Source organism: Sodiomyces alcalophilus (genome assembly GCF_042370955.1).
Source record: "Sodiomyces alcalophilus JCM 7366 unplaced genomic scaffold ACRALscaffold_7, whole genome shotgun sequence".
Taxonomy (NCBI): domain Eukaryota; kingdom Fungi; phylum Ascomycota; class Sordariomycetes; order Glomerellales; family Plectosphaerellaceae; genus Sodiomyces; species Sodiomyces alcalophilus.
The window spans coordinates 1,125,473-1,148,064 of NW_027263538.1; the positions used below are offsets into that span (position 1 = coordinate 1,125,473).

Below are 22,592 nucleotides of genomic sequence, written 5' to 3' on the forward strand. Positions count from 1 at the left end.
CAGATATGAAAACTTCTGACCTTTGATATGCGGGACAAGTTCTTCCGGGGCTTTGATCTGGCCGAGGAGTCTAGGCACGTTGACAGGTGACGGTTACTGAGTATCGCGGGTAGTGACCTCTCGAGAGAATCGAATGCCCTCTGGATGGCGCTGCTATTATCATTAAGGTCCCGCCTTGCTTCCGGCCACGCATGGTGATAAGATTGGATAAGTAATCTTCCGAATATCTTGCTAAAGACTAAGGGGTCAGTTTCACCGTCACGGTATACGGATATATACTCGTTGATAACACAACCTTGAACTCGTCGCTACACTAGAAGGGTTGTAATCGGGCTTCACGACGAGGCTCGCGCCGTTCTACCGGGCACAAAGCGTCAGTAAATGGCTGCACCCACAGGACTAATGCTCGATATAATATCGGTATCCATGAAGTGTGGACATTTTCAATGCTTTCATTCAGAAACTACGAAGTAAGCAAAGCCGGCGGAAGCGCTGAGCTTGGTTCGTCACTCCCGCTGAGAGGTGATAAGACGGAATCCCCACCATCTACCTATTTAGCGTTTTCCATCCAACCAGCCACAGAAGTCGAAGTACATTACCCCACGCTTAGCCTCACAGTGAATACACTGTACAGCATCATGCCCGAGAGCTCTTACCGCCTTCAGGTCGCCCACCTCACCAACATAATGCATCCCCGCTGATCGTTCCATCATACGGGACAAGAACCATTTTCTTTATATTATTATACTGGATGCCCAATTCGAGTGGCCTGGAAGCGACTATTTTGAAGTTCAAACTATCCTCCCATAATTTGGATTAAACTTTCGGGTCCAAAATCACACACCGTCTCCCCTCGAGTCGAGTCGGCCCACGCGCAGTGACCACAGCCCTACCTTGACCGACCTTGTGAAGGGGCTGAACTATCCCAGTGTAACCATCCCCAATCCCCATCGTCACAATCATTTGGCAAGATGAAGCGCTCACGAGAGGCTGAAGACGAGCTGGACTCGGACTACCCCTCGACGGACGACGAAACGAACCGCCGGTCCGACCTGGCAGACCCCGATGACCACCACACCGCCAAATTCGCCATCTTAGATCCGTCCGAGCCCGCTCCCTCATCGAATTTCACAATGAGATGCTACCTGCCTGGGCACCACGAGGGCATGGCCTTTAGTTCCTATGACGAATACCAGTCGCACTACCACAAAGCACATACGAACCGCTGCCTGGAGTGCCGAAGCAACTTCCCCTCCGCCCACCTTCTAAGCATTCATATCGAGGAATGTCACGACTCCTTTGTGGCGGTCAAACGAGACAGAGGCGAGCACACGGTACGTACAGGCCCGTTTTTCCCTTTCAACTTCTCTGATGCCTCCCTCCCAATGCTAACCCAACGGCCGGCTCGCAGTACTCCTGTTTTGTCGAGGGCTGTGAGAGGAAGTGTCTCACTCCACAGAAACGCAGGCTCCACCTCATTGACAAGCATATGTACCCCAGGAATTTCTACTTTGCCGTCACCAAAACAGGGATCGACGGGAGGCGCTCACTACTTTTAGACGACAACAACTGGAAGGGTCGTCGGCGAGGGGCGTCCATCACATCCAAAGCCGACGCCAAGACGACGAGACGCGCGAGGCGACGATCGAGCCAGACGGACGGGACCCAATCCCAAGACGGTAGCCCGAGACGGGTCAAGGATGGAAAGATAACATCGCCAGGTGCGGGCAACAAAGCGGAGATGGGCGACCCGGCGAATCGTGTAGATACAGAAATGGAGGACCTCACGGGGGCCATGTCCGCCCTACAATTCGTTCCCCATAGCATTCGGTTCGGGAGGGGTGGAGGCAAAGCTGGGTTCGCCAAGAGATGAGTTAGGCTGAGGGCATGGCGCGTTACGGTTGGGTATTGGATGGCGGGTTGGCGTTGATGGGTGGTGTTGGAGATGGTCAGGAGCGAGGTGACATCACGTATTCACGAGACTATGTCCATTAGCAACGCTGTCATGAAATCATCGAACGGTCAATTCAGAAGGATCACTACCTCTTGCAATGGCCCGGTGCTTCTCGCACCAAATTCCCTCGTAAATCATCGCGAATGCGTCGCGCCCTGTCGCCAAACGCCGATCCAGCAATTGCGAGTGCCGCTGGAGGACAAGGATGATATTTCGAACGGCGTCTTGTCGTTAATCACTCGAAGCGCATCCCCGGCAGCCACAGCTGACGCACTGAATCTCTTGCTCCTCCTTCAACTGCGCCTTGGGGACTCTGCATACGCACGTCGAGTTGAAGTTGGTCTCTTTTGTTTGCATGCACCGGAGACAGCAAAGCTACATTCAACAAGTTGACCTGTCAGCCAGATGTCCACATGATAGTCCTAAGCAAGCAGATCGTACAACTCACCTTCTCATAGCCTTGTTTTTTCCACTTGGCGATCAGCATCGCGTCCCCGTATCCGTTCTTGAGCAGCCAGTCGTAAAGCTTCTTGCTGATGGCTTCTTTCTCGTAGTATAGATCGTACACGTAGCGGCTACGCGCGTGAGCTATCTGGAAAATCTCCCACTGAGCCTGGTGTTTCGGTCCCGGTGGAGGTGGCTTGTTATGCGCGTCTTTCATCTTGTTCTGGAAGATGAGGAGCTGGTCCTCGATATCTTCGAAGCCTTCTGGAGGCGGCTTGCGCTTCGAGGAGCTGCGGATGGGCGGCATGATACCGACGGAGACGCTGAATGTGCAAAAGTTCTAGATCCTCTATGGGGTGATGAAATTGTACAGTTTCGTGAATGAGGAATCGTAGAGAGGCGTGATCGTTTTCGCTGTGTCGTTGAAAGTTGGGATGTTCGAAGTCGATCGAGAATACGAGGGGCGAATATGACCTTATAGCAAGTGGCTATGTCAAATGCCAAGAAAGCGTGTGGCGGTGCTTGCTTACAAAGTATGAACTTAATGGTCACGTGATACTGGTCGCCCTCGGACCGACTCAACCCACCTTGACGAGGCATTGAAGCTCTCGAAACTACAACGACGAACCATTCCAAGGAGTCAGCCCGGAACAGCATTGACTGCTCACCATGGCCATCACACCGACGCAATACGCGGTGAGGACTCGCCAGTGTCAGTATAAGCCATACGTCTTGCACAGAACACCGCTAACCTCCCGAGTAGCCGTCAATTGGGCGGACGCGAAGCGACGAGTCCTTCACTGCTACCGAGACTGGATCCGAGCGGTACGCCTACGCAAACACCTCCCCGAACCCGAACATCGCAACATCAGATACCGGACTGGGAATATGGAAATCAATGTCCTTCGTGTGCTGACGAACGAGTGATGTGCAGGCGCCCGAGATCCAGACCATGTACAACGTCCCGCTCCCCGTCTCTGTGATCAGGACCCGGATCCGAGAGGAGTTTGAGCGTCACCGATTCACGAACAAGATTGCTCTCGTAGACGTGTTGATTACCAAGAGCAATGCCGACTTCCAGGTGCGTCGAGCGAGCCCATTGAAGGGCCTATTGTGTCTTCGCCCGCCCGGTGGAACTGGGGATGCTAAATACGGTTTTCTACAGGAGACGATGAATTTCTGGCGCCAGACGACACATATCATGTCGTATTTCAAGGAAGAGAACTTCAGAGGGGGCGACAGACTGCCGAAGAACTTCATGGACGGGTTCTTGGAGGTGAGATGGAGCCACATTGAAACTACCCATCATACCTTCCCTCCTACGGCGCTAACAAGCTACTCCAAAACAGGGTCGCAACTAGGACAAGAGCGTGGAGATGAGGTGGCAAATGTATTGAAGACGGATAGAATCAGACGTGGTCCTTTTTATCAACCAGACACCTATAAACGCCGGTATAATTGTTTTACTCTCCTGTAACGCCCAAGATGCAGAGCTGATGAACTAAATGCTGCCCCATGCTGCCCCATGCTGCCCCGTCCTTCGCCTCAATCGCGCATCTCGTTGACAAACGCGTCGCGGGTCCTGGTGAATTCCTCGGACATATGGTCACACATATCCTGCAGATCCTTGAGACCCTTGGACAGGGCCGCCACGGCCGTCCCATCTGACGAGTGTAAGCAGGGCGCGGGAGCGGATCGCAATGGGGATAACATGTGAGAAAGCACATACCGTAAGTCTGAATCCTGAGGTTCATGAGGGGCTCGGACGGGTGCGGAATGGTGTAGGCGCAAAACTCCACATCGGGGCTGTACCGCGGATTAGACTCTGTATAGCAGCTTGTGGGCAGGGTGAATAAGCTATACTTCTTCATGATGATAAATCTGAGCGCGTTCCCTAGGGTGTGGTTTTCGTTGCGAAATTCGAACGAGGCAGCTGTGTCGGTGGAACCGGGAAGCTTTTGTCCGCGCATTAGTTTTCGTTCAATAAAAGTCGTTTTACATTTCGAGAACGTGAGAGGACGGCGAAAACATACAATCTTAACCCGCTGTTCGCTGTCATCCTCCTCATCCTCTTCGGGGAACTGCTGCTCATCATCAAACTCCTCCTCATTTTCCGGTTGATGTGATGTAGGAGCGCCATCGTCTCCCATCCTCACATCACCATCGGCAGCTGTTGCATCCGTCCTTCCAGGCATTTTGATCTCTGTAACGATCGAGATTGGGCGATATTATCTCAGTTATCTGATGTCGTGACGGCGACTCATTGAATGGCACCAACAGAAAACGAACTTTTACAGATCACGTGACTTGTAACGAAGATTTCCAACGACGGGATCCGACCAATAGATCGTCAGAATCTTCCCCACACACGGAACCGTTGCACATGTCAATGCTACTAAGCCATCGTCGCAATCCAGAGCGGCATCACCATTCTAGGACCATGTGCATCGTTATCAGAACATCATAATCAGGCTTAGCCGTCGTAAGAAACCACCGTCTTTATGCCACGTCAAAGGTAGTCCGAGCCCTGACCGCTGAGACGGCGGCTCACTCGACGAGGCTGAAGAAATCTTGATCTCGCACCAGGACTTGATAGACGGGAGCAAGCGCCGTGACACGGTCGCAAGAGATCGCGCGGCACTTGGGACGAGACATGTTGTGACTCGAGCCTCAAGGTGCCCGGTGCTCGTCCGGAGTTCCTGAAAGAATACGATTTGAGAGATGGGATCAAAAATCACTAGTGGCGGCAAGGTGCATTTATGCGACAGCAACAAATCACGGAGCTGGACTTTCAAATATTAGGGAGTGAGAGAAAGAGTGAGTGTGAGAAGTGTTTCCCCGGGTATCACAGTCTGAGCCTTGCTGTTCGTGACTGTCGACGCAACAGCGGTCTTCATGCAGGCGGGCGTCGCCGTCGCGTGCACCCGTCCTCCAAGAACAGAACTGTTCATCGTGTGGTGTACAACGTAAGCGTTAGTAATCAGTTGTATGTGCGATATTCGTGCTCTATCAGCAGACCAGACGTAGGGATATAATGCCTTTGTTGAGCTGGATGATGGTGTGCAGCTTTCTCTTCCACCAAGACTCGCCGAAGACACCGCGACGAGTACGCTGTACGTTGTATTGTCACGAATCCCAATGTCGTATGGTCGGACTTGAACCAATCGTGGTTGAAAGAGCATTGCGAATGATTGGTTATTAATGTCCAACATGTTTCAGGATGGGGATTGGGAGCAAGAGACTGATTGGCCTGCGGTATTTCACCTGCGCAGAACGCCAAGGCAGGGGAAACGGATATTGTTTCGCCAGAGAAATAGCCTGCAGCAAGTCGCAGGTGAGAACGGTGAGGTGGGGTGGGGGGTTCGCTTGGGGGTTCATATGTTACCAAACACAAAGGTACGAAGTATTGTATACAACGTACGAATACTTCGCTTCATTGTGTACCGATCTTCATGCCCCAACAACCACTTTGGGCAAGCAACAGCAGCGTTCAAGTCCATCGTCGTTTTCCATCCTGTCCGCTCGAAGATAATGCCACCAATGCGTGTGGGTTATTACGCCATTGGCATCAGGGGTCAATGGTAGGCACTTTGTTGTTGTACAAGCCAGCAGGCACGGCATAGCCGAGACGGGATAAGACTTGACGGCAGAATGCGCTTCACAACTCGTATCTTGTTCTCAGCACATCACCTTGTGTTATAGTCGTCTTGTGACATAGAGTATATATGTCATAGACGAAACCCGAACAGGGCATCTGAATCTGGTTCGTGTAACATCAATCAGAGTGCGTGCTGATGTTCCAACGGGGTGGGATGAGCATAGGTACGATGTACATCCCATCTTGACGAAGCTTTTCATGTCTGGGAAACAGGCGGCGGGGCAGAGATCGCCAGGCACGGACCTCGTAATGATCTTCAGTTCTGCCTGCGTCCCAGTCGAACATTCCGACAGGGATCTTTTACACGGAATCACGGCCGAGGATTGAAGGTTGCGGGAACGTTCAAGAACAACACAATAGGCAGAGGGGCCGGAGTATTCACTCCGTATTGGTTTGATAAAGATGAAGGATCAAGCCGAACCTGTTTCAGCAGAATGAGAATACCAGAATGACGATGACATGCCAAGCATTAGAGCCCCGTTTCTTGATTATCGGAGCCATGATTCAACCCACGCGATCCACGAAGATTCAACGCCGGTGAGTATGTACGTTGTATGAGTAGCTGTTTTACTTGATCGTACTTCTTTAGGACCGCATCAGACGCGATCAACTGGATATGACGGAGATGACAGGGACTTGTAGCACTGATCCAGACTGACGGGAGACATATGGAACACACATGTTATCTCTTTTTTCGGCTTCTTGTTGTTGGAGAACCATTGTACGATATGAGGAGCGGCGGAGTGTCGAGTGAGAATAACTCGAATGCACCCCACGTGATGTATCAGATTTCGCGCTTCGGGTTGGAAGTCTCGGTGCTGGCCGATCTACGATGTTACGTACAGTAGCATGTTGGACAGAGTCCGAACATTATGACTTTCAAAAGAACGTCCTTGATGATTAGGTATACTCGTACTTGTTCAGGTTGTACCTTGGGTCTTTGTTTTCACCGGTGGTTACAACTTACCGGTGAAGGGGTAATATCGCATGCCAATTCATGACGTGGCATTAAATATCTGTGATGCTGAGAAGCGATTTATATTGAGTGGATTCGGTATTATGGCAAGGGAACCAATTGTTGGAGTAAACGTACTCGTCTTTGTGATGATGGACAAGGGGTCATGAAATCAGAAACGGCGGGAAGGTCTGAAGGTCGTCTGAAGGTCTCTGGTGCCGCGCTGGTTGCTCGCTAACATCAAAGTAAAACAGCCTACTGAGGTACGGGGCGATTAGGGCATCTCTGCTCCTGATGTGAAAAAACCCCTTCCCCACATACTCACTGCTACCCCAATCTCCCCACTCACAGTGTTACACACCCACTTTTGGAGATCCATCCATCCATCAAACAAAGGATATGGCCCAACCACGACCAGAGGCTGGCACGGATACGGTACGACGGTAGGTACGAGTACGGTGACCAAGCTTCCCAGTTCAGCCCGGTGGCCCCAATGGGTATTTGGTAGACCTTCATCGGCTGGGCTAGGCTTCACTGACATGTAAGTACAGGGGTGTGTAACCGCCGACAGACAACAGCGTTCTTGAGCCAGCCATTGACATGGCTTTTTTGAGGTCTTTGGTCATGCCTAAGGTATCTATCTGTGTACAGAACAATGTCACGCCATTAGAATGGCGACCTGGTGGAAAAGTCCCTTGGGGCTCACCATATCATTTTTGCACCCCCTCCACCTTCTTCCACCGAGTATTCCAAACTAACAACGTAGAAGCAAGTCTCAGTAGGGAACTGGGGCCTGCAAACTGCATACAACGTACGTTGTACAGAGTCAGAAATACGAAAAGACAAAGGAATACGAGAAAAACAGACAGATAACGGGTTGGAGGAGACCGGAATGATCGAATTCTGCCATGATTGACCTTACGAATATATGTATACGAGCACACTGCAGTGCTGAGGAATGTAGCTGTACAACGTATACCACTGTCCTTTGTATCACGCGCTCAGCTGCTCCCATGTTTACATAACAATATAACTCCTTGAGGCACCCCTCATCATTCCCCTTCTTTCCAGGGGTCCTGGTCCTGATCTAGGTATACATTCTGTATTGTAGTGTGTGTACGTTGTACGTTGTAGGCCGTTTCGCATCTTCGTAAGTACACTAAGGTATACAACGTACTTCTCCTCTTGGTCCCTTTGTACCTCATCCCCGGCCCTTCCTGTCCCGTCCCATGCAACTGACCCTGCAGGTGCACGGGACATCCCACTCCATCAACAAACCCCCCCTCCCCCCATCTCCCCTTCTCCTTCTGCTCCTTGCCCTTCCCCCCCTCTTGTTTCAAGCGCGTGTTCTTTTTCACCCCATCGGATCCTTCTCCTTCCACATCCCGTTTCTACCTTTCTCTTTCTCTTGGGTTCCTAGGAAGACGAAGGAGAAGAATTCGACAGGGAGAAACAAGACGACCAGATCAAGACTTCACGAGAAAATCGAGCATCGTAGTCACTGAGCTGACAGAAGCGACGACGGCACATATTCTTCGCATTGCTTATTCGTCCACAGGCAAGAGACCGCCATAATACATACTATCCTCAATAATTAATTTGCATCCGCCCAAGACCGTCCGCCTACATCCCTAATCAGCCACGGGCATCGAGCACAGCTTCTACGGCACCTACATCGCACAATCACAGCGACTGGCATTTGCAGCGACCAAGTCCACCAACCGAGTCGAGAAGAAGCGTCGTCTCAACTCGACGTGACACACGAGAACTTGCTTGACAATCTTTCTGAACTTGAACACTCGGTCCTATCGACAGGGTCTTGGTAAAGCGAGCCAGCGAAACGAGCAAACAGGAGTGAAATTTCGGGGTAGAAAGACGCAAAAGGCATTATATCGCGCGCAGCAACGAACGGGTGAAAGAGGCTGTGATAACTAAGGGAACAAAAGACCGAAGGGACCAGGAACGAGAAACCACCCGAACGACCGGAACCCCTTCGTCCCAGGTCGCCCTTGCCCACGAACCGAGATACGCACGCCCGAGGCTTCATTTGACCATTTGTGGTGCGATTGTCCATCTCGCCTGGCAGTGGGTCTCCCCGTGTGTAGCATCCGCCACTACAAGAGACTCCCGAGGCTTATCATTCCGCGCCCTCGAAGCCGCCTGCTCGACGTTTTGACGACTTAGAATCGGCTGGGCGAATACCTGTCGAACCGTTTTGCGACTGCTTCGACATCCCCAGTGTGGCAGCGTCGCAAGTCAACAACCAGACAAGGAACACCAAAGTCATATAATCTCCGGAAAACCCGGGACCGGGAATCTGGGGCCTGTCTCCTAGAGTTTCTTCTACAGGCTCGTCTTGAGCGTTCGTTCTCCCGACATCTAAGCGTAGGGAATTTCTCTTCTTTTTTTACCGTTGTTTATACCGCCTTGCCATTACACTTGTCGACACGCCAGCCATTATGAGTGCTGCAATCGCCGTGGCTCCGTCGCCGGCGCCGTACGACAAGCCAGGATGTTCCGATTTACCGCCCACTTCGGGCCCAGCCGCGCCCTCTCCATCATCACGAAACAAGTTGGCACAAGCTGCGAACACCTCTTCTCAAGCCGCGAGTTCGAGCGGGACTGCCTCTGTCTCGGCCCCTTCCCATCGCTCCGGCAGCCGCAGCCCTAAAGGTCGATCTGGACCCGTATCTTCTCCACCCGGCGTGTAAGCTCCTCTTCAACATTCCTTTTATCCACTCGTCTTTACCCAGGTCTGGGGGCTGGAGTCCCAGTTGCTCGCTCCCTTAGCAGCATGCTGACATGCATGTTTTAGCCACAGCAATCGGAATGGCGTTCCCCCCAAGATCGTGGTCAAGAAAGAGCCGCGATCCCCTGAACTACCCGCGCCCAGACATCGGCCGAGAAGATTAGATTTGTCCAAGGGCTCGCACACCAGTTCCAACCAGCCCGGCAGTGCTCGCCCGATGACGGCCCGTGAGGGACTCGCCATCCAGGAGGTGGGCATTGCCTGCCTCTCCCCCGGGTTTGTGACCCACGACCCTATCATGCAGGAGCAAGTACAGCGTAGCATGAGTGTGCGAGACCAGCAGCGGCACCTCATCGAGCAGAGGCTGCAACAGCAATCGGCAAAGGGAGACGGTCCCGACACGGGCGGCAGAGAAGCCGTTTCGCAGTTCGCAGCAAAGACGCCTGGCATGTCACGACGCAACAAAGCACCACCCGGCCTCTCCATCATCGCCCCTTCTGCTCAGCAGTTTGCCCACGAGAGAGTCATTCAGTCAGCGCCGCTGGGTCAGACGTTTACAGGCAGACACAATCCGCAGCCTCTCACACGCCACGTCACCAACCACCCGGCCACTCTGTCCAACACATCTCATATCCATCACGTACCCGCCAATCAGACGAAGAACCGACTGCCGCCCATCTCGGATGTGTTTGGTCAAGATCTTTCCGGCCACCCAGACAATGCTCCCGCTTCCATGTACCCCCCCGCCACGTCGCGGGGCCCGTTGGTGTCACCTAGCCACCCGCCGCCCAGCATGCAACATCAAGTGCCCACCCCGAACAGGCCTAGGGAGTATAAATCTGCCGAGGAAGCCCAAGTCGAACTTGCCGGCGGAAGACCCGAGTTACTACCGAAGATCGTACGCTACGGTGGCCCGCCTCAGCCACCGACACCACCCTCTCCCCTGCCGGGAATCAGGGCAACCGAGCACGGTCAGCCGTCCAGCAAGCGGAGAACGAGAGCGGAGTACGAAGAGGGCGTCAGCCCGCCTCTTGGAACTGGGCCGGCACCTACCCGGAGGGGTCCTTTTGGCGCAGGACGCGACAGCCCCGAGACGCAGAGACAAAAGCGAGAGGAGTTCCTTCAGTTGTGCGGGCGGGCATGGGACCTTTTCCACTCGTAACCATTCGGTTTCGCATGGTTCGGTCCATATCTTTGGCGTATGAGGCCCTGCGAGACTTTGGATTTGCGCGAGCTCAGCTCTGAGCAAGGTTTTCCTTTGAGAACGGCGTCCGAGGCAATGACGCGCCGCACATACTATACCCAGATAGACAAGCATGTCTACAAAAGGCGTCATGTGGAAAATTGCACCAATTCGCCGAGCGAACGCGAGCTCGATACCAGGGGACATTTGTTGCCGAGCCGACAAAAAAGGCTGGCCGAGCCACCCCTGAATTTTTTCAGACTATATATATAATTCGCCCCATGTCGAGCGGCGGATATGGTTGTCTTTATATTTGCAATTTCCTGCTTTATCATTACTATTATTATTTAGTCTCGTGTGTATTGCAACCAGAGCTGAGGGGGCTACGCCCATCTTTCTTCTTCGGCTTCAACTTGTTGCAATCAGACATGAGACAACGCTGGTGGGAGGGATTGGCGACTTTGATACCTACACTGGCCATGGGAAGAGATGTCTTATGCTGGGGCGCACCGGGGCGCAGGACAGGTATGGGAGACTTGGGGGACGTTACGGGTTTATAGAGCCATGGGAGCCCTGCCTTTGCTGTTCATATCATTTTGCCATCTTTCTGCCATTGCCCGGCTGATTTAGACATGGGGTACGGACCTTGGTTGGATGGCGATAAGGGATGAGACGCACACCAGGCGTGAAGGGGGGAGACGGAGGCTGACTGGTTTTTTCTAGTTGACGAGTCGTCAGTGGTGGGGTTAGATTCTTTTCCGGTGCCGTTTTGGCATCGTTATATCTCGGATAGATGGGGTGATGCGGTGTATATGTTTAGGTGCGATGAGGCTTGACGGAAGAGGGTGGTTTTGGTCAAGGGACGCACGTGAACACATACCCCCTTTTTATTCTTCTTGGTTTACCTGAACATTATAGGTATTTGGCATTACAATCGAAACGATGAACAAACTATTGCTTTCCTTCTGCGCCAATGCCGTTCATGATGGTGTTGTGTACTCTAATTACCTTGCTCTTCGCTGCTGTGTCTTTACAAAAGTAAGTAGAGGGAGGCCTCGAAAACAGGGAGGGAGGGCGTGGGATAGTAATGGATAATCAGCACGTTGAGAAGGGTAGACTCACGGTAGGCTGACCACAACGGCATTGATATCGTCGTCTCGATGGACAATGGGGACGGGATTTGTTACCCTTCTGTCGCAGGCTCAAGGCATCATGCGGCGGTGAGAGGGTCTTAAACAATGAGCACAGGTTATTGTAAGTAAGAGTAGGGAAAAGACATGGTATAAAGTGGATAACGCAGTCTCTAACATTATTCTTGGGACTCGTTACGAAGCTTTGCCCTGAAGGAGAAAGAGAAAACATGTCCCCAGTCCAAGAGGCTCGGCCAATATTGGAATATACAATCCTTTTGATATTGATTATATATCTGCCACGACACCATCGTCTTGACACCTCCACGACGATTTGCCTTGTAGGCTGGTTGATTCACTCGTCGCTCTGCCCTTGGCCCATTACCTGGTAGTCAAGGAACTACTAGAGAAGATATAGATGGCTTCCCCAGCTTGCAGGATGGGCCGTCTACAGCTGCGAGAGAACAAACAGGCCGCCTTTTCTGAGAGCCACATCTTGTGTCGCGAATCGCTACCGTCCAGGCATCCCGTACAATGGAAAAGGAAAGAAAGGATAGAAAGTATCAAAATTGGTCATAGGTCGTTAAATATATAACTCTGAGAAATATAGCAAGCCCGGCCTTTCTGCTGCTAGGAATAGCGAAGTACTGTGGTAAACCCTCCACTTCCAGCATGACTTGCGAGCCCTCCCCCCTCCCTCAACCGTTAGAGTCCCTCCTCGCCGGCCTTGCAAAGCTTAATCTCGCGGCCCCATTCCGACTTGAGGACCTGCGAGGCGGTGATACGTCGAGACGGGCTAGGATCCAAAATGGAGTAGATGACGTTCCGACAGCGTGCCTACAAGGTTCAAAATTTTAGTTTCGCGTTGTGGAGAACAAAGCAAAGGGAGTACCTAGGGGGGGTGCCTACCTTTTGAAGCGACTCGATCGGTGCGTACCCCTCTTCGTCGCGGCGACCGGCAAGGTAGCGGGCGTAAAACTCGTCCTCGTCCTTGCGGGCGACGCGCCAGAGGTGGCGGCCGGTGCGCATGGCCATGTAAATGACGCCGCAGGCCCAGACGTCGACGGCGCGCGCGTCAAACTCCTTGTCGATGTACTCCTCGGGGGCGATGTAGGGGGCCGAGCCGCACAGGCCCGAGACCATGTGCGGGTCCGTCTCCCAGGCCATGCGGAAGCACTCGCCGTTGCCGAAATCGGTAATCTTCAGGGCGCCGCGGGTGGTGAGCAGCAGGTTCTCGGGCTTGAGGTCGCGGTGGGCGACGCCCATGTCGTGCAGGTACTCGACGCCGCGCATCATCTGCTTGAAGAAGCAGTCGGCCTCCTGCACCTCCAGGCGGCCGGCCGATAGCACCAGGGTGTACAGGTCGCCGCCGGCGCAAAACTCCATGACTTCGCAGTAGTCGCCCTTGGCGTCCTTGATGAGGTCGAGGGTGTGGATGACGTTGGGGTGGCGAAGCGACGACGAGATGCAAAACTCCGAGGCGAGGCGCTTGCTGAACTTCTTCTCCGACTCGTCCGGGCGGCGCCGGAACTCCTTGACCGCATAGAGCTTATCGACGCCGTTTTCCGATTTCTTGTGCGAGATGCGGACGACACCAAAGGCACCCCGGCCGACGACCTCTTGACACTTGCCATATTTCTGCGCCAGGGTATTGGCGGCCGCGTTGGACCCCTTCTTTTCGGCCGGCTCGGGAGGAGCCTTGGTGTCCTCCTCCTTGGCCGAGCCGACCCAATTAGACACGAGCGACAAGTCGTTATCGTCGGGAAGAATCTCCTGCCTCCTGCCGAGGAGCAGGCGCCACATGTCCGACAGCTTCTCTTGGCGGCGGCTGGACTTGAGGTGGTGCACATGGCCGCCGGGGGCGTCTGGATCGAGCGTGAAGCGCTGCACCTCTTTCGGGGCCGACTTGATCGACTTGAGAGTGGAAGAAGCCTTGTCGATGGCGGCGGCGGACGGGTTGCGCGGGGGAGGGGACGGCTTCTTGGAGGGCGGGACAGAGCCGTCTTCGAAACTCGAGGGCCGAGGGGACGCGTTGGAGGGGGTGGACCGGGCGCTGGGGGCAAAAATGCGGGCGAACCGCTCTTTCACCGAGTATCTCTCGGCAGGCCGGGGCTGGGGCTCGAAAACCTGGGGCGGAGGGTCGCTATTATCGGCGTGGCCGTGGGGCGAGGTCACGACGGGAGCATGTCCGCCGGCGCCATTACCAGCCGACTTGACCGAAGAGGGTTTTGAACTCGCCGCCGACCCAGAACCCGAAGTCTGCGCGCTCGACATTGCTTCTGACGGTTAGAACAGGGGAATAACAAAGCCGATGGCGTGAAAGTGTCAACTATGCTTAGGAAGCCTTTGATGTGTGTCGAAAGGGCGACGACAGAGAGCACACGCCGGGGTGGCGAATAGCACTTGTCAGAGACAAATTGAGGTTGTCTCTGATTGACACGACATGTGTGGATTTTAGTCCTGAATTTGGGGAAATCCTTTGATGTGAAAGACCGCTCGGTCTGTAGGTTGTTTGGGGGACAATGAACCCAGGTGCTATGCCATGTAGGTGGTGTCTAAGCTTAGGCAAGTTGTTTGCGATGGGGATAATCTTCAGGGCGAGGTTCTTATTCTCCTGCGCGCTGTTAGAGGAACCGGAGCTTAAAGACAATGAATGAGTATGTAAGAGCACGCACCGACAGGTCGTTAAACCCCGTAATAGTCTGCGATGAACTCTTATGGTGTTGAGGGACAGTGAATTGCCGGGCGCGTGAAGTGATCAAGCTATTGCTTCTTTTCTTGTTAAACTGGAGAAGCAGAATTCTCCTCTAGGAGTATGAGTAGAAGTATGAGCAAGAGTATGTGTAGACTAGCGTGCAAGGCAGGACCAGAGGCCGAGAGGGTGAAACCCATAAGAGGCAGAGACGGGATACAGAGGTAGGTAGAAGTGAATGCAAGTCTTGAGCGGGATTTTCAGAGAATCGGCAGGTGTGGGCTTTTTATGAGAGCCATATGGAAACAGGATACGAAAGGTTTTTAGATCAAGGTTGGTCTGCTAAGACGCGAGGGGATAACAAACCCCCAAACCGTAAGGGAGTACGATGCCAGTATAGAAGAGTCGAGTTGAGGCAAGATGTAGAAATATCAAGGTGAGGTTGCGAGGAAGGCCGGCTCGGCTGAAAGGTTAGAAGTGGGCAGAGAAGGACCGGGGGCGAAGTGGTCTGTGCGCCCAGTAAAGTTAGCAGGTACGACTGGGCGTTGCTCGCATGGCTGACTAATCGATGCAAACAACAATGTCTACAGTCTGCCGACTTACTTAGTAGGTAGATACCTCGATATTCCCAGTCGAAAATACGATAACCAGGTCTTTAAAGTGATAAAGACAAGAAAAGGCTCAGAACAGGGGCGGCGGTAGCATACATGATGCATGCTTTTCCGTCACCCGCCATATTGAAGGAGGTTCATTAAAAGTTGTATCAAGTACTCAAGAGGAGGTAACCGCCAGGGTAGAACTTGGATGACGAATCCCTCGACAGCGATAGCCGCACTGTAGAAAGAGGAGACAAACCCCACGATTTCACAGTGTGTCCTCCAAAGACGCGTTCTGCCAAGGGATTCCCTCAGATCCGCCAGTACCTTCGTAAAGGTACAACGTACTAAGTACTCGAACAAGACGAGCAGCCACCTAATCGGACTGACGCATCTCGGCTTGACACATCATATCCCATCGCAACCACCATCGCGACATGGCCGTTTTCCCGAAGGGACGCGACGCGACCTCTTCGATTCCTGTTTCCACGCCAAGGTCTCGGGAGGTAATACAACGAGGCCGCTTGGGCAGCCGAGACGATATGTATCCACGCCCGTATTCGCATTATTACTTGGTGATGGCATTATATCCGTACCAACAGTCCTTTCATCCTTCAAAATACCACTGGTGGATGTATTGTCACGTAGCTTCGGCACTTTCTCACCTCTCTAACTTAGACCCCGCGACAATTCCGCCTCGATAATTTCGCCAAACTCGCTGGACACACCACGAGTCTCCTCTCATCTTCGTCATTCGCTCCCGTCCGTCCCAGAGTTCCGGCTTGTGTCGACGGATAGCAGCATGGCTCCTTCACATGTCGACATGCGTCGCGGCGTTCGACAATGTCCACGACCAAGCCCTCCTACATGATACCGAAATATCATCCCTATAGTCGAGACACGCACGGGCGGCCCAAGCTCCAGACAAGCTCCCGAAGAGCTTCCCCCAGTCATTGCGTTACCCTGTATTAGCTTTAGCGCACGATCGCGTCTTGTCTGCTGTGCATCCGCCATCAAGCAGAGATGTGACTTGTTGGTCATCGGACAACTGCATCCATCACACATGTAAAAGTCGATGACCATCCGGAGGAGCTTCCTCTTCCCCTCCACCAATGAAACCGAATCCTACTCGCATGTGCCTTGCTCGCCTTGTCAACTTGGGAATACAACAAACGATGGATTTCCTGTTTTCCAGGGTTGCACCGCCAACCATCACGTCCAAAGGCCCGCGTTACCGGTTGTCCATCGCCTCTGTCCACATGCCGACGGTTCAAGTATGTATTGAAGAAAACACGCCGGGACATTGAATAGGTATGCACTCATGCGTCCACTTGTATATTGGAAGCATGGATTACACTGTCGTTCCTCGTCTAGTCGCTCCTCGTGGCAACTTGATCACTTTCCATTGGTCGTTAATGTGATATGTATTGTCTCTCGTCCCCTGCATCACGACGTGAGCATGTCCACCGTGCAATAAACTGAATCACACACACTCAAGTACACAGCCTGCTTGCTTGCCTGATAGCCGTCCAGGAACATGAGCAAGTTGGCTAATTCCATTGCTGTGCCCAATACAACAGCGAAATTTCGTTGAGCAACCTTCCCGCATGAGGAGCATGATCCTTCTCCGAAATCTGTTGGTTTAACTTGGGGGAGTGACCATGGAAAATCTAAGCCGCCGTATATTGTATGCAATAATGAGCACAGCTAATGTAGATTCCCTACCGCGGACGTATGATTAGTCGGAAAGAAGCCGCAGATGCAAGGCACGGGGCATGCTGAATCGTTCCCTCGACCTGTCATCAAAATCATGGTCCATGCGACTTACAACCGTTTATCCTCCGATATCTCACCCGCAAGTCTCCGCATCCACACCTCACGTTCCCGATCCTTGCTCCGCGGATACGATCGCGGGAGCGTCATCGCCCACAGTCATGCTCTTTGACAAGATATCCGCTAGCTTGCTCTCGGCCCTCGGCTCCTCAACCAGTCGGTTGAGGTACAAGGTCGGCCGCCTCGCCTGGTTGGCCATGATGCGTTCGACCTCGACGTTGTAGGCGCGGTCGTAGATATTAAAGTCGACGTTCGTGGGCGACTCGGCAACCGCATCAGCCGGGGGTGAGTTGAATGCAAAGTCGTCGCCGTGGGCACCGGTGCCGACGCCTAGGAAGAGCGGTTCCTTTCCTGTGATGAGTTCGGGGGGGACTCGAGGTTGGTCGCCGTGGTCGTCCCTGCTGCGGCGGCTGAGGAACTTGCGGCGCCGCTCCATGAGAGATTTGATTTCCTCATTTGTCCCGGCGTGCTCTCTGCCGGGGCTGGTGCCTCCAGACGCTTCTTCTCGCTCGCTGGGAGCCTGTAGGTCCGCCAACCGTTTTTCGGTCCTATATCTCGCGAGAATCCCCCGGAACTTCTGAATCGCCTTCATCTGTGACGATTGTTACACATCAGACTCGCCATTCGGACTCCATCGTTGGAAGAAAACATACCACATAGAAAAGGTGGTTCATCTTGGGGGTGAAGGCACGGTTTAGCTCCAACTCGTTTGGGGGCCCGACAAGTTCCGCGCAGTTTTCCTCGGCCGGGAGTAAGGGGTCAATGCCACCTTTGGTGACCCAGGGATGTTCCTAACGAGAGGGATGTGTCAGTTCGATAGACCGTTCTATATGGCGGGTATCGCTCAACCCACTCTCAATTCGGCCATGGTGATGCGGTTTGCTGGGTCCTTGTTTAGTATTCTGCCGAGGAGGTCGACAAACTCGGGATCCTCATTGTCGGGTACTTTGGGATGGTCGTTGCGGATAGCTTCGTACATCTCCATCACGCCGGAAAGGTCAAAGGGCAACTTTCCATAGCGCAAACAGTACAACGAGATGCCCATGGACCAGATGTCGGCGGCCTTGCCCGAGACATCCCCGTGCCTGACAACGCACAGCTCGGGCGGCAGGAAGGCGGGCGAGCCGGCCGACTTGGCCGTCATCATCTCGCTGGGCTTCTGGAACATTTCGGATACGCCGAAATCGCCCACCTTGAGCACGTCATCTTCGGTCAGGAGTAGATTGTCTGGCTTGATGTCGCGATGGATAACGCCCTGGGCATGCACTGGCCGTGTATCAGCGGACTGGGTGTCAACCGTATGAGGTTGCCTGGGTTCAAGCGTGAGGAGAACCAGAACCACTCACAGTACTCTATGCCGAGAATGAGGTCGCGGAACCAGCAGCGACAGGACTCCTCGTCGTAGGGATTGGCCGTTTCGCCGACGCCCACCTTCATGATGACGCCTTTCTTGCACATTTCGAGGACCATCCAGAGGGAATCCTCTTCGGGGTCGTCGAGAACCTCTATCAACTGGATAAGATTAGGGTGGTTGAGCTTCTTCATGATGGCAATCTCCTCTCGGATGTAGCAGAGCGAGTCGGATTGGTCCTGGCGGAGGGCAGCTGGCATGGGAGGGCGCGGGCCCCGGCGCATGAGGTTGGAGCGGGCCTGCCTACGTAGGCGCATCTTGGAGAACTCTTTCACAGCCTAGGCAATGTTAACCATGAGGACGAAAAGGAAGAGGGGGTAAAAAAATGGGGTGGACTGAAAGGCAAATCGGAAAACGCACGTATTCGGTTCCATACTGGTCGACTGCTAGGTGGACAGCGCCGTACGATCCACGTCCTATCTCTTCTTTTATGATGTACTGGTTAATACGGTGGTGATTTGGAGTGTCATCGCCTTCACCGGGGTATTCCGTGCGGGCATTGAGGGTTTCCTAGGGGTTCATGTTCAGTCTGTTGTCCATTATGATTCACGATCCTCCTGGGCCGCATATATTGGGACGGGTGGAAGAACGAAACGGGATGAACAACCAAGGCCGCCTGTCTACTTACCCTCACTTCACGATGAGTCGAGGGGGTACGGCGATGATGGCGTAGGGGGCTGTGGAAGCCTTCGGCCGAGTTGGACGGGCCCGGTTTTCTCGGTTCGGATCTACAGTTGGTTCGGGCATTGGAACGGGCTCCGGTAGACGAGCAGAAAGACGGACGGGAAAGACGGACGGGAAATGAGGAGGGGAACCGGGAGCTGGGGAAAGGGGGACGGGGCGACGACGCTATGCAAGAATGCAGCAGATGCAGCCTTGCCAGCATCAGTGGGGCCACTCGGCCCCCTTCTCTCCCCTTCTCTCCCCTTCTCCCCCTTTCCCCTTCTCTCCTCGACAGGTACATGAGTAGTCGACTTACATATTGGGAATCGACGATGGGCGATCGTCGTCGCTATGAAGACCGACGGATATCTCGGGCGACGGCAAGAGGGCGGAAGGTGTTCCTGAGCCGGTCGTCATGATTGCGAAGCCGGGAGAAAGCAGGAACCCGATGTCACGATGGCGGCGGGCGAGTTTGGAGAGGGACAAGAATTGGCGATGACGACGCCCCGTCACAGTGGTGACTCGGACTATGGTACGCGGGGCTCGGGAGTTCTCAAGGTCTAAGACAAGGTGGGAGGCTCAACTTTAGCAGCATATTCCAACATGATGTGCTCAATCAGTGAATGGGGATGAGAGCGAAGAAGTAGTCGAGACAGGGGGAAGATAAGACGAGGAGGGTTCAGTGGTAGGGCTGAGTGAAGTGCGTAGTGAAAGTACGGATACATTCAATGTTGTAGCACTGTGACGCCGAGACTCGAGAGAAATCACACCCCACCTTTGTATGTACCCACGCTACTGTACTTTGTATCGCCCTGACTTCTCGTCTTTGTCCGTCAAATGAAGTGTTTTTATGCTTGGCCAACACCTATAAAATCATGTCCAACCCAGCCCGTTTCATGAAACGGCTTGGATGTTAGCTCGGCGCTTCCGTCTTCCACCCCGCCATTCACCGTTCAACGCCACATCACGAGACATCTGACCTCGCGATCCATGTCCACACTCGTAGCTCATGAAACGAACCATCATGAATATCTAGGCGGGCTGTTTCCCCGACCGTATCATATATCGATAACAACAGGGATTCAGTTTCCCAGCAGCAACCCCTCCTAACAGATCGATCCTTGTCATTCCGCATTCCGGCCGCGGGCCCCAAGGTTCTCATTACGAGTCGTCATATCTCTAATCTGGTCAACAGCGAGGTGGACGACTAACATCCCCTAGACATGGCACCCAGACCAGCTGGTTTTCACCTGGTCTCATTTTGATCTACTTATTCGTACGTACACTACTTCGTACGTCGTCTCTCTGGTCCCGCCATGTCCTTACTGTGGCGTAGGTTGTGATTTGTGCAAATACCAGTAGTACAATGTCCACATGCGCCGGGCCCGGACTGGTCTTATGGCTACCTAATTAGATATCTTTTATTGTTTCTACCTATGGTGGTCTCGCCCGCTGGTCTAAAAGTTCCCGCCGAACTGGTTCCCGTTTCGTTCCTTACCATCGTCCTGGAACAACCTGAGCCGTGTGCCATGTTCTGCCGGTCTATCTGCCACCGTCCCCGTCCGCTTCTCCCCAGTCCTTCCAAGCAGGTCATTGGGACTGTCATCGTCATCCAGGAGTTCCGACATGTCGTGGCTCCCCCGAGCCACCTCAATGATCATGCATTTGATATCCTCAAAGGTGACCGACTTGTCCAGGACACCATGTTGGCTCTTCCCAGACGCGGCAAGACGGTCCTGAACGCGTTCCCGTAGATGGGCGTCAGTCCCAGCATCCGCCATGTGCTCGTACAGGCGCTGGGCGAGGACGTGCCGCATCTCTACCGATATCGGTTTCGCATTGAGCTTCATCGCCCTCTTGACATAATCCACCAGTCGTTCCCCGCTCTTGCGGCAAAGCGTGGAGGCTTGGAGCATTGCCTTGCCGTCATATTGAATCGCATCGTCCTTGAACTCTTCCCTGAAACGAGTCTTGGTCTTCTCCCAATTAAATCTGTCTTCAATGTCGAGAGCTTCCCACCAGGTTCTTGCTCTGCCCACGACATTGACACGCATGAGGCGTAGCTTCTGTCTCTCCTTGGCTGCCTCGGAGATCCTCCCCGGGAGCATGTCTACAATATCTTCAATGTCACTGAGGAATTCCGAGGGGAGATAGAGGTTCCCGGTTCCAGAGAATTTGGACAACACAAGGGCGGCTGGCACCAGTATATTGTCCATGCTGGGGGTTGGGGGACGAGGAATATGGTTCTCCCGAGTAGCTGGTACTTGGGACGAAGATGACGAGGATGTGGTGGTGGTGACTGGTGTATAGAGTGGCTGTGCGTAGGAGAGCGGTTTTGGAAAGAGGGGGATCGATGCTTCCGCAGTAGCGGGTTTGCTCGATGTTGTAACCGGTGGTGGAAACATCCTGGCAGAGAAGACTGGAAGCGCTCTCTTTGATGACGACTTTTCTCTCCCACCCTGTGATATTCACGGAGGACGCAACAATGCTCGTTTTCAGAAGTGAAAAGCGGTGGTCCTTCTCGAATTTATGCGTCCCGTCTTCTTTGGGGATGGTTTGAGAATAGGTCGAGTTTGATTTCGATGATGATGATCCAGGGGGAAACCGGATCTTTCGCCTCTCCCATCTCGAGAGAAAGCAAAAAGGGTGCTCCCCTCCTCTTTATACCTTTTTCCTTCTCCAACCGCGCCTCCCCCCGGGCTGCCGTGGCTGTCTATTACTCATCGTTATGCGAAGTTGTGAAAGGTTAAATCCGCCTCTCCCCCAGGTGCCAGCGCTGTTCTTGCGTTCGGTGTACCTTGTCTCGATGTCATCCAGGAGTACTTAGCTCGACTATCAGCGAGTTGTTTCCGGACCTCACCCGGTTCCACGCGACCTCGGACTAGATATTTGTCTCGCCGAACAAACCGTTGAGAATGTCGCCAGAAACCCGCGCAATTTTTTTGGGATCAAGTCAACATTGTTAAATGCAAACGCGTAAAATCGCATCTTTCGGCATTGCAATAGAAATCAGGGCATCGTGTACTGAGTACCTGACTGAAATGGACCACCAGTCGTTCGGTCGGTAATACATGCGAGTTACAGAGATTGAGCCCTCTCAACCTTGCTATTCTTTTTGTCACCATGATGTATCGGTACGCGACATCTGCAGCCAAGATTTTGCAAATGCATGACCTCGCTTAACCTTCCTAAAGGGGTTGGCAAGACAGGTACCGCTACCACCGAAGGTTAATATAGACTTTATAGCGTGTGGCTGGATTCTATACCTATTACCTCAATTCGAGGTATTACCTGCATAGCGTATGTATCAAGCAGAAACGAGCA

The 22,592-nt window shown here is 53.2% G+C and overlaps 10 protein-coding genes across 10 annotated transcripts; 4 read left to right on the top strand and 6 right to left on the bottom strand.

Annotated features, from left to right (window-relative positions):
• Positions 1-971: 971 nt before the first annotated feature.
• On the top strand, positions 972-1,873 carry ACRALDRAFT_2043768 (uncharacterized protein; the record flags this gene model as incomplete). The annotated part of the gene is made up of 2 exons (XM_071021375.1): positions 972-1,334; positions 1,412-1,873. The coding sequence occupies 2 exons, from the start codon at positions 972-974 to the stop codon at positions 1,871-1,873; spliced, it is 825 nt and encodes a 274-aa protein (XP_070872349.1).
• Positions 1,874-2,185: 312 nt separating this feature from the next.
• On the bottom strand, positions 2,186-2,705 carry ACRALDRAFT_1072157 (uncharacterized protein; the record flags this gene model as incomplete). Its single annotated transcript, XM_071017941.1, has 2 exons — positions 2,186-2,329; positions 2,403-2,705. 2 exons carry the CDS (start codon positions 2,703-2,705, stop codon positions 2,186-2,188), a joined length of 447 nt encoding a protein of 148 aa, XP_070872350.1.
• Positions 2,706-3,335: 630 nt separating this feature from the next.
• Positions 3,336-3,680, top strand: ACRALDRAFT_2070959 (uncharacterized protein; the record flags this gene model as incomplete). The annotated part of the gene is made up of 2 exons (XM_071022167.1): positions 3,336-3,479; positions 3,564-3,680. Coding segments are annotated over 2 exons (261 nt in total), but the record flags the coding sequence as incomplete, so codon positions are not given.
• Positions 3,681-3,943: 263 nt separating this feature from the next.
• ACRALDRAFT_2043770 (uncharacterized protein) lies at positions 3,944-4,593 on the bottom strand (the record flags this gene model as incomplete). The annotated part of the gene is made up of 4 exons (XM_071021376.1): positions 3,944-4,062; positions 4,128-4,204; positions 4,262-4,353; positions 4,432-4,593. 4 exons carry the CDS (start codon positions 4,591-4,593, stop codon positions 3,944-3,946), a joined length of 450 nt encoding a protein of 149 aa, XP_070872352.1.
• A 49-nt stretch (positions 4,594-4,642) lies between these two features.
• Positions 4,643-6,932, top strand: ACRALDRAFT_212582 (uncharacterized protein; the record flags this gene model as incomplete). Its single annotated transcript, XM_071023911.1, has 19 exons — positions 4,643-4,647; positions 4,679-4,774; positions 4,818-4,840; positions 4,938-5,017; positions 5,067-5,093; positions 5,140-5,219; positions 5,250-5,350; positions 5,465-5,564; positions 5,618-5,836; positions 5,877-5,942; positions 6,004-6,065; positions 6,101-6,107; positions 6,182-6,302; positions 6,334-6,430; positions 6,496-6,593; positions 6,657-6,694; positions 6,771-6,806; positions 6,845-6,871; positions 6,917-6,932. The coding sequence occupies 19 exons, from the start codon at positions 4,643-4,645 to the stop codon at positions 6,930-6,932; spliced, it is 1,299 nt and encodes a 432-aa protein (XP_070872353.1).
• Positions 6,933-6,956: 24 nt separating this feature from the next.
• ACRALDRAFT_212581 (uncharacterized protein) lies at positions 6,957-8,216 on the bottom strand (the record flags this gene model as incomplete). The annotated part of the gene is made up of 12 exons (XM_071023910.1): positions 6,957-6,987; positions 7,059-7,072; positions 7,150-7,245; positions 7,337-7,355; positions 7,427-7,535; positions 7,581-7,627; positions 7,674-7,712; positions 7,774-7,811; positions 7,879-7,914; positions 7,956-8,011; positions 8,058-8,111; positions 8,189-8,216. 12 exons carry the CDS (start codon positions 8,214-8,216, stop codon positions 6,957-6,959), a joined length of 567 nt encoding a protein of 188 aa, XP_070872354.1.
• A 1,254-nt stretch (positions 8,217-9,470) lies between these two features.
• ACRALDRAFT_2043771 (uncharacterized protein) lies at positions 9,471-10,922 on the top strand (the record flags this gene model as incomplete). The annotated part of the gene is made up of 2 exons (XM_071021377.1): positions 9,471-9,718; positions 9,827-10,922. The coding sequence occupies 2 exons, from the start codon at positions 9,471-9,473 to the stop codon at positions 10,920-10,922; spliced, it is 1,344 nt and encodes a 447-aa protein (XP_070872355.1).
• Positions 10,923-12,784: 1,862 nt separating this feature from the next.
• On the bottom strand, positions 12,785-14,191 carry ACRALDRAFT_2075611 (uncharacterized protein; the record flags this gene model as incomplete). The annotated part of the gene is made up of 2 exons (XM_071022269.1): positions 12,785-12,910; positions 12,983-14,191. Coding segments are annotated over 2 exons (1,335 nt in total), but the record flags the coding sequence as incomplete, so codon positions are not given.
• Positions 14,192-16,716: 2,525 nt separating this feature from the next.
• On the bottom strand, positions 16,717-19,941 carry ACRALDRAFT_1052064 (uncharacterized protein). Its single transcript, XM_071015713.1, has 7 exons — positions 19,585-19,941; positions 19,234-19,333; positions 18,966-19,115; positions 18,541-18,883; positions 18,048-18,460; positions 17,848-17,985; positions 16,717-17,786 (listed from the first exon to the last, which is right to left on the bottom strand). Exons 1-7 carry the CDS (start codon positions 19,683-19,685, stop codon positions 17,238-17,240), a joined length of 1,794 nt encoding a protein of 597 aa, XP_070872357.1. The 5' UTR covers positions 19,686-19,941; the 3' UTR covers positions 16,717-17,237.
• A 731-nt stretch (positions 19,942-20,672) lies between these two features.
• Positions 20,673-21,186, bottom strand: ACRALDRAFT_1065355 (uncharacterized protein; the record flags this gene model as incomplete). Its single annotated transcript, XM_071017138.1, has 1 exon — positions 20,673-21,186. A coding segment is annotated over one exon (461 nt), but the record flags the coding sequence as incomplete, so codon positions are not given.
• Between the last annotated feature and the right edge of the window lie 1,406 nt (positions 21,187-22,592).